Source organism: Dromiciops gliroides, chromosome 4 (assembly GCF_019393635.1).
Source record: "Dromiciops gliroides isolate mDroGli1 chromosome 4, mDroGli1.pri, whole genome shotgun sequence".
In the NCBI taxonomy this organism is placed as follows: Eukaryota; Metazoa; Chordata; class Mammalia; order Microbiotheria; family Microbiotheriidae; genus Dromiciops; species Dromiciops gliroides.
This window is the reverse complement of record NC_057864.1, coordinates 170,907,514-170,916,771: the sequence shown is the minus strand read 5'-3', so window position 1 is coordinate 170,916,771 and position 9,258 is coordinate 170,907,514. Positions and strand designations below refer to the sequence as shown.

The following is a 9,258-nucleotide window of genomic DNA, read 5'->3' as shown; positions in this document are numbered from 1 at the left end:
TCTTTCTTGACTTCTCTGCAACCTTTGACAATGTTAACCATGTCCTCCTTAATACACTGTCATCTCTAGGTTTCCATAATGCTGCAGTTAGTTTTGTCTTTCTCAGTCTCCTTTCCTCTATCTTCATATATGTCAACCCCACTAACTGTGGGTATCTCTGTTCTGTGCCATCTTTTCTTTCCCCTCTATAATATCGATGGGTAATCTCATCATATTCAATGATCATATCTGTACTAATGATTCCCAGATCCATATATCCAGCCCCAGTCCCTCTCCTGAGCTCCAGTCCCACATCACCAACTGTTTTTTTAGACATTTGAACTAGATGCCCTGTAGGGAATTGCAAACTTAACATGTTCAAAATAAAACTCATAATCTTTTCCCAAACATCCTCTCTTCTACCAAACTTCCCTATTATTACTGAGAGCACCCCCACAACTTCCCAGTCACCCAGATTCACAACTTTATTGTCCTTCTCTACTCTTTACTCTTCCTTACTCCACATATCTAATCAGTTGCAGAAGTCTGTCGTCTCTACTTTCAGTAAATTTCTCATATGTCCCCTTCTCTCCATTCACACAGCCACCATCCTAGTGAAGGCCATCAGAATCTCTTATCTGGACTACTCCAAGAGCCTGCTAATGGGTCTTACCACCTCAAACCTCTTCTCACTGCAATCCATCATTCATTCAGCTGCTTTTCCTAAACTGTAGGTATAACCATGTCATGCTGCCTACTCCGCAAACTCCAGTGGCTCCTTATTACCTCCTGGATCAAAGTTCTGTCTGGCATTTAAAGGTCTTCACAGCCTGGCCCTTTCCTACCTTTCCAATCTTAGTACACTTACTCCCCTCCATACACTGTATGATCCAGCTAAATAGGTGTCTATGTTTTTATCCATCTCCAGTTCTACATATGTGTGTGTGTGTGTGTATGTGTTCCTCATACATAACACTCCATCTCCCACTTCCTCTATGGTCCTTCTAGACTCAGCTTAAATCCCAACTTCTAGAGGCCTTTCCAGTTCTCCTCCCTTCACTCAGCTAATGCCTTACCCTCTGAGACCACGTTCCATCTGCTCCGTATATCTCTTACATAGAACAAGATATTATTCATATGTGGTCTGCCCCATTGGAATGTGAGTTCTTTGCAGTTAGAGACTGTTATTCCCTTTCTTTGTATACCCAGTGCTTAGCATAGTACCTGCCACATCATAAGCACTTGATAAATGCTTATTGACTACCCACTCACTGGCTGAATAAATGAATTGATATATAAATTTATAAATAAATGAAATGAAGGCAAGAAATTATAAGAGTCTCAGTGGATAAAGCACTGGTCCTGGATTCAGGAGGACCTGAGTTCAAATCCAGCCTCAGAACTTGACGCTTACTAGCTGTGTGACCCTGGGCAAGTCACTTAACCCTCATTGCCTCACAAAAATATTAAAAAAAAAAAAAAGAAATTATAAGAGTCTGAACTAGGTTGTGTCTCCTGTTTACCTTTTTAAACTTCTCTTGAGTCTTGTTTGTTAAGATAGAATTTTCTATTCACTTCTGGTCTTTTCATCAGGAAACCTTGAAAGTCCCCTATTTCATTGAATGTCCATCTTTCCCCCTGAAAGAGAATGATTAGTTTTGCTGGGTAGTTGATTCTTGGTTGCAATCCAAGCTCCTTTGCCTTCCAGAATATCATATTCCAAGCCTTGTGATCCTTTAATGTTGAAGCTGCCAGGTCCTGTGCAATCCTGACTATGGCTCCATGATATTTAAATTGCTTCTTTCTGGCTGCTTGGAGTATTTTCTCCTTCACCTGATAATTCTGGAATTTGGCTACAGTATTCCTTGGAGTTTTCCTTTTGGGGTCTAGGGCAGTGTCTCTATGAAGAGAAAGAAGGGAATGGCTTTGTGAAATACTGTGGAAGTGGTTTTTGTTGAGTTGTTTCAGTCATGTAAGACTCTTTAACCCCATTTTGGGGTTTTCTTGACAAATATACTAAGTGGCTTGGCATTTCCTTTTCCAGCTCATTTTACAGTTGAGAAACTGAGGCAAACAGGGTTATGTGACTTGTCCAAATAGAAATAATTGAATCCAGCCTCAGATACAAGCTGTGTGGCACTGATCAACTCATTTAACTTCTGTCTGCCTCAGTTTCCTCAACTGTGAAATGGAGATAATAAATGCACCTATCCCCCAAGGTTATTGTGAGGATTAAATGTGGTATCTGTAAAGTGCTTAATACAGGGTCTGGTACATAGTAGGTTCTATAGAAATTATTTCTTATCGTTCCTGTTCTTATTACATGGGTCCCAGGAAAGCAAGCAGCTGAGGATAACTTGACTACTTGCTTGAGCAAGGTAGCAAACCTGTATAATTGGAATAACAGTGGTGCCCTTGACATTTCAGTTCATGACAATTTTAAAAGATCATTAATAAGCATTACCTACGAAAGAAGGGGAGATGAGCTGTTGGGGGAGCTTTCATATAAAGGGTAGCTAAAGGAACTGAGGATATTTATCCCAGAGAAGAAGAATATTCAGAGTTCATAAAAGCTGAGTTTGTGTATTTGAAGTCTGTCATGAAAAGGAGGATCATACAGAAGTGGGTGGAAGTTACAAAGAGGCAAAGTCAGGCTTGACATTAATAAAACAAACAACTTTGTAACAATTAGAGATGTCTCCTAGTGGAAGAGGCTATGAGTACTTCCCCAAGAGGCTATGAGTACCTCCTCTCTGAAAGGCTTTATTATTGTCATCATTGTCGTCATCACCACCACCATCATCATCATCTAGCATTTACATATTAAAAGTCTGCAAAGCACTTAGTTGTCTGCATGTTTTCTCTTCCATTAGACTATAAGCTCTTTGAGAGTAGGGACTGTCTTTTGTCTTTTTTTGTATCCCCAGCTCTTAGCATGGTGCCTAGCACATAGGGAAATTAATAAATGATTATTACTGACATTCTTTCTTTCATATGTATAAAACTGGGAGGTAAATGCTTATTGTTATAGCCATTTAACAGATGAGGACACTGAGGCTGAGAGGTTAATCTACTTGTCCAGGGTCACGAGGTTAAGGAAGTGTTTGAGGTGGGATTCGAAGTTGGGTTTTCCTGATAGCAAATTCAGCACTCTATCCACTGTGCCACCCAGCTGTTGTATGGCCATTTGTATTTTATGTTACAGTAGGGATTCCTCTTGTATCTGATTTGGGCTAAATGACCTCAGAAGTCCCTTTCCAACTCTAAAATGTTGCCCTTCTATGATTTTCACAAAAATGGTTTAGTGAACTTTGTAGCATCATATAAATGTTAGGCATACATCATATTGCGGAGAATCAGAACTTGAAAAAATCAGGACTCCAGAAAGAGAGTAAACTGTTTCATTCAAGCTTTTTAATACTAATTTCATACCTATGTATATGTACTTATTGTCTCCCCTCCTGATCAGAATGTAAGCTCCTTGGGCATAGAAATTGTTTCATTCATTATATTTGTATCTCCAGTGCCTAGCACAGTGTCCAACACATAGTAGTTGCTTAATCAATGTTGTTGATTGCTTAGTAACTCACAATCCTTCCCCCTCCCTCTGCCCAATCAGATTCAGAACAGGCAATCATAGGAACGAGGTACTAGGCCAAGTCTTCAAACAATCCTATCTGTGGAATAGACCCCATAAGCAAATTAAGGACCCAAAGATTGCTGTGGGGTATTTAAAGTACATGAGAGAAGCATCTATTCCCAAGAAGTTCTTACCTAGAGATTTCCAGAATATCAGGGAACTGAGAGATCTCCTGGTCCAATGCCCTCACTTCACAGAAAAGGAAAGTAAGACCCCAGATAGGCCAAATACTGGCCCAATGTCATTCAGTTAGCAAGTGACAGAGTTCTAACTAGAAACTGACTCCAAGGCCAGGACTCTGCAAAACAATCCCCAAATGTTTTAGAAATTTCCATTTGAACTTAAATCATTAATGTCCTTCCCATTTACTGAAATGGGCCTCTATTAAACCTTTCATTAGCCTAGTTTTAGAAACCATCAATACTTCAAAGTAACAAAAACCCATTTCCTTTTTAAGATGGATAATTCATTCTAGCTTTCTTCCAATGTGCCTGAATTTTTTTTGCTCCCAATCTGATTTCATCAGTGTGAGGGAATTCCTTCTAGTAATTCAGACCATCGAACACGGATTTAAAGCTGGAAGGGTCTTAGAGATCATCTAGTTCAATCCCTATGTTTTACAGAAAAAGACCTTGAAATCTAAAAAGGTTAAGTGACTTGTCGGGCAACTGGCATGCATTAAGTGCCTGCTATGTGGCAGATACTTTCTTAAGCATTTATGGTTACATGGATAGTAAGAAGTTGAGGTAGGATTTGAACCCAGGTTCTCTGATTCCAGAGCCAGAACTCTTTTCACGGTACCCCACTACTACCACTGACAAATCAGCTGGAATTTATGCTGTAAGTTTCTAGAAGATAAAGTGATCTGCCCAATGTCACAAATGCCCCTGTCAAATAAGGAAGACTTAAACAGTCAGGTTCCTGATTCCAAGCCACTCTATAACAACCCTGATTTAGTAAAGTTTTAGTGTAAACAGGTGGATGTGACAGCACAGACTGTTGAGAGTTATATAATATTATGATATGATATATGATATCATATGATGTCATCTACTGTGTGATTGTACACTACTTAGTTTACTCCCCCTCTGGGATCCTGATTTACCCAACTTCTGCTTCCCCCAAATATGTATACTAATCCCCAACATCCCACCCTAAGACAAAAACAGTAGGCCCTGAACCTTTCTTCCTTTCTGGAAGGGAGACTGCTTCCTACCCTGCTCCCTCCAAACCCAACTACAATATTTCTTGAAGTTGCTTGAATCCAACTGCTGTCCCCCACCAGAAAGGCCTAACAGGAGGGGAAGGGAACCCTTTATCAGGTGAGCTCTTTTGTCTGTTGGATGGGGGATGGAGCCATAACTAGTAATGGATAAAAGAGGTTTTGCCTCAAGACACTAACCTGGGGGAAGGGAGAGGTGCTTCCTTTAAAAAACCACCAATTCGAGTATTCTCTGTCTTGATGTCACCATCCCCAGCTGGTTTTGCACAGGTGAAAAACTGTTCATTCAGAGATGGGGGGGCAGAGGGGAGTGGGGGGGGGGGCAAGATCTCCCAAATAATTAACCAACAAGCATTTATTATGCCCCTTAAGTGCCAAGTTTACGAAGAGAGAAAGGAACCCTTTGCTGCCCTCAAAAAGCTTACATTCTGTAGTCCATTAGCATGAGCTAAGGAAAAGTAAATTTGCTGAAGGGTTTTTCACACCAACACTGCACTCACTGGCGGGTCAGTTGCCTTCCCTGTAAATGAAAGAGGATGTTAGCATTTGGAAGGTTAAGAATAATGCTAAAAGCCCAGGCACCCTCACCTCCTATAAGCAAACACACTGAAACAGAAAGGTGCACGTAAGCACGCACACATACATACATGAGGACAGGCACCCCATCAAAGTAAACCCCAAAACACAAGGTCCCCTTGGGCTCTTCCTCAGGCCGCGGCCAACTGCAAGGTCACGCAAAAGCCAGCAGAGGGCGCCCGGCCCCAAGGGAGGGGAGCCGCCGGGCAAGAACCAAACATTTAGGAGAGGAAAGGCTAGGCAGTCAGGCGCACCTCTGTGGCTCTGCCACTTAGGGCGCAGCGTCTACAGGGCCAAGGAAAAAAGTAGGAGGGTGCAGAGCCGACCGCCCCCACCCCCACCCTTTTGGCCGGAGGACCAGGCAGGAATACTTCCTAGGAATTGCATCACTCCCGTGCCGGGCAAGACAAATGCTAGGCGTAGTGGACCTCCGGTGTTGCATATGTACACAGATGTGTATATATCTGGTGGGGGAGGGACAAAAAGGCAAGAAGGGTGTCCAGTGCAAGCACTCACTCCATCAATGCACTTTTTTTTAATCAGACTCCACGCGAGAGACAAACCTCAGGGGCTGCGCCTCTCCCTTTGCAGAGCGCACAAGAGAGGGATCATCCCTATTCCTCTACTCCCCCACCCACGACCCCCCTTGCAAGCCTGCACCCCTTCGGCTGGTCCCCCACCGCTACGATGAGTCCCCCCTTGCACTGGACCTGGCGGGACGCCTAGAGCCCCGGTTGCATTGCCCTAGGAGAAAGGAGGGGGGCGGTGCATTTTGCAGGAGGAGGAGGAGGGGGGGGGAGAAAATTACGCGGAGACCTGCCAAGCGCCACCACCGCCGCCGCCGCCGCCGCCGCCGCTGCCGCCACCACCGCCGCCGCCTCTAAGCTGAAGCGAGCAGCCGGATTGTCGACTGACTTCCCCGTGCATCTCCGTCCAGCGGGTCGCAGAACTCCGCACAGCCCAGGCTGCGGCTGCCCGGAGCCTGCATCCAGCTCATTCGGCTCCTCGGGGGTGGAGAAGTGGGGGGGGTGGGGTTGTTTGGGGGGAAGAAAGGGGAGGGGGAAACGAGAGAAAGAGAGAGAGAGTAGTCAGAGAGAGAGAGAGAGAGAGAGAGAGAGAGAGAGAGAGAGAGAGAGAGAGAGAGAGAGAGAGAGAGAGAGAGAGAGAGAGAGTCAGTGGTTTCCATGGTGATGGAGCTGAAAGTGCAGGAAATTTAAAGGCTTGGACCCTTCGAGACAGACAAACCGGTGCCAACGTGCGAGGAGCCGCCGCCGCCGCCGCCGCCGCCGCTGCTGCTGCTGCTCTCGCTCCTGCTCCTGCTCCTGCTCCTGCTCCTGCTCCTGCTCTCTTTCTCGCTCCTGCTCCTGCTCCAGCTCCGGCTCCTGGTCCAGCTGCTGCCTTTGCCACCGCCGTTATCGCTGCCGCTGCTGCTGCCGCTGCTGCTGCCGCTGCTGCTCCTACCCTTGCTGCCGCTACTCCCGCCACCGCCGCCGCTGCTGCTGCCGCTGGAGATTGCCCTACGGAGCCCCGAACAGCAGGCTGGGGGGAGCGCCCCCGGGACCCCTACACAGGAGTCCACTCACCCTGAAGCGCCCCTGCCGAGAAGCAAGGCAGCACTGTGAGCAGGGAGGAAGGAGGAAAGGGAAAAGCCACGCCACCGCTACCGAGTGAGAGAGGCGAGTCTCCGCGCCCCGCGCCTCCTCCAGTCCCGAGAAAGGAGAGACGAGCCAGGGACACCCCAGCTACGACCGCTGTCCTTGGAATCACTTTGGATGTGCCCCTTCCCTAGCTAAAAAAGAGAGGACGAGTTAAAAGAAAGTTCACCCACCCCTATCACTACCTTCGGTGGGAGAAAGGAGGGCAGAGGGACCAGGATTTTCTCCCATGCTGTCGGTCCTCCGTTCCCCTTGGTTTTGGTGAGCTGCTCCCGAGAGGGAAGACCGCCTGAAGGGGCTCGGCGTGGTGTTCGTCCGGGGGGTGGGGAGGGTGGGGCGGGGGACCCAGGGAGATCGCTGCAGCCCCAGCCCCGCGCCGGAGGCATGGAGCGGTGCCCCAGCCTGGGGGTCACCCTGTACGCCGTGGTGGTGGTACTGGGGCTCCGGGCGGGGCCGGCGGGCTGCCAACACTACCTCCACATCCGCCCGGCCCCCAGTGACAACCTGCCCCTGGTGGACCTTATCGAGCATCCGGACCCTATCTTTGACCCCAAGGAGAAGGATCTAAACGAGACGCTGCTCCGCTCCCTGCTGGGGGGTCACTACGACCCAGGCTTCATGGCCACCGCGCCTCCCGAGGACCGACCAGGCGGGGGTGGGGGAGCCGCCGGGGGCGGCGAGGACCTGGCGGAGCTGGACCAGCTGCTGCGGCAGCGGCCGTCGGGGGCCATGCCGAGCGAGATCAAAGGGCTGGAGTTCTCCGAGGGCTTGCCCCCGGGCAAGAAACACCGGCTCAGCAAGAAGCTACGGAGGAAGTTGCAGATGTGGCTCTGGTCGCAGACCTTCTGCCCAGTACTCTACGCGTGGAACGACCTGGGCAGCCGCTTCTGGCCCCGCTACGTGAAAGTGGGCAGCTGCTTCAGCAAGCGCTCTTGCTCCGTGCCGGAGGGCATGGTCTGCAAGCCGGCCAAGTCGGTGCACCTCACTGTGCTGCGGTGGCGGTGCCAGCGGCGAGGGGGGCAGCGTTGCGGCTGGATCCCCATCCAGTACCCCATCATTTCGGAATGCAAGTGTTCTTGCTAGAACTCGGGGTCCCCCTTGCCCAGACCCCAACTTTCGATCAACCCCCTCGCCACCCAGACCACCCCACTCCCATTCTGCCACCCTCCCAAATCGGATTCAATGAACTTTTTTTTTTTTTTTGGCTACAGAGACATAGCTTTCTGGTTCATGTAATGCACTGTTAACTGTGTAGGAATGTATGTGTGTGTATATACGGTCTCAGTTTTAATTTACTTATTAAAAGGTCAGTATTATACGTTCAAAGTTACCGGCTTCTACTGTATTTTTAAAAAAAGACAAAAGGAAAAAAAAAAAAGCAGAGAGAGAGACTGTTATTCTGGTTGTTGCTAATGTTACCCTGCTATTTATATCCAGAGCACTTCGCCTGGCGAAGCAGAAAAAGTTATTTTTTTTTAAGTACAAAGATGAGAGGGGGGAAACTTTTTTTTGTAGAAGGACTTTTAAAAAGAAGAAGCAATTTTCCATTCTTCGGAAAGTGTTTTTTTGTTTGTTTGTTTTTTGTTTTTGTTTTCCTTGGACCTCGCAGAAGCTATAGAGTTCAATGTTATTTTACAGTTATTGTAAATAGAGAGAACAAATGGAATGACTAATCATTGTAAATTAAGAGCACCTGCTATTTATTCTTTATAATATCATCCCGTGTAGTAAAAGAGAAAGAGAAGTGCAGAGCAGAATTAAAGTCAACCACTAAAACCGATTCTGCGCCTGGGCACTGCCAGTCTATTTGTTGACCCTCTTTCCTGGCTGGGGGGTTGGTGGAGTGGCCGGCGGGCGGGCGCTGGGGATGGTGGGCAGTGGGAGGGGTCCCCAAGTGGGTTTTTCTTGAATGGAAAGGAGCCTCTCCAGCTCCCGGGACTCCCCTTCATTGGGGGGGGTGAAGAAGAGGTTATCACCTCCTAATGAGTTTCTCGCCGGCCGCTGGCGGGGGCAACGGTGAGGGGTAGGAGGGGGGGCCGGCCGCACGGTGAAGTGGGGAGGGGGGCACGGTGATCTCAAAGCACCTCTCTTTGGAATCACATGGCTCCTTCCGAACTCCCAGCTTTTTTTTTTCCCTCTCCCTGTTACTAAAACTCCATCTCGTCTTGACCTCGACACCCAGCCGG

The 9,258-nt window shown here is 47.8% G+C and overlaps 1 protein-coding gene across 1 annotated transcript; it reads left to right on the top strand.

The window, feature by feature from the left end:
• Positions 1-6,525: 6,525 nt before the first annotated feature.
• NOG (noggin) lies at positions 6,526-8,834 on the top strand. Its single transcript, XM_044005004.1, has one exon. It carries the CDS (start codon positions 7,457-7,459, stop codon positions 8,153-8,155), a length of 699 nt encoding a protein of 232 aa, XP_043860939.1. The 5' UTR covers positions 6,526-7,456; the 3' UTR covers positions 8,156-8,834.
• The last annotated feature ends 424 nt before the right edge of the window (positions 8,835-9,258 follow it).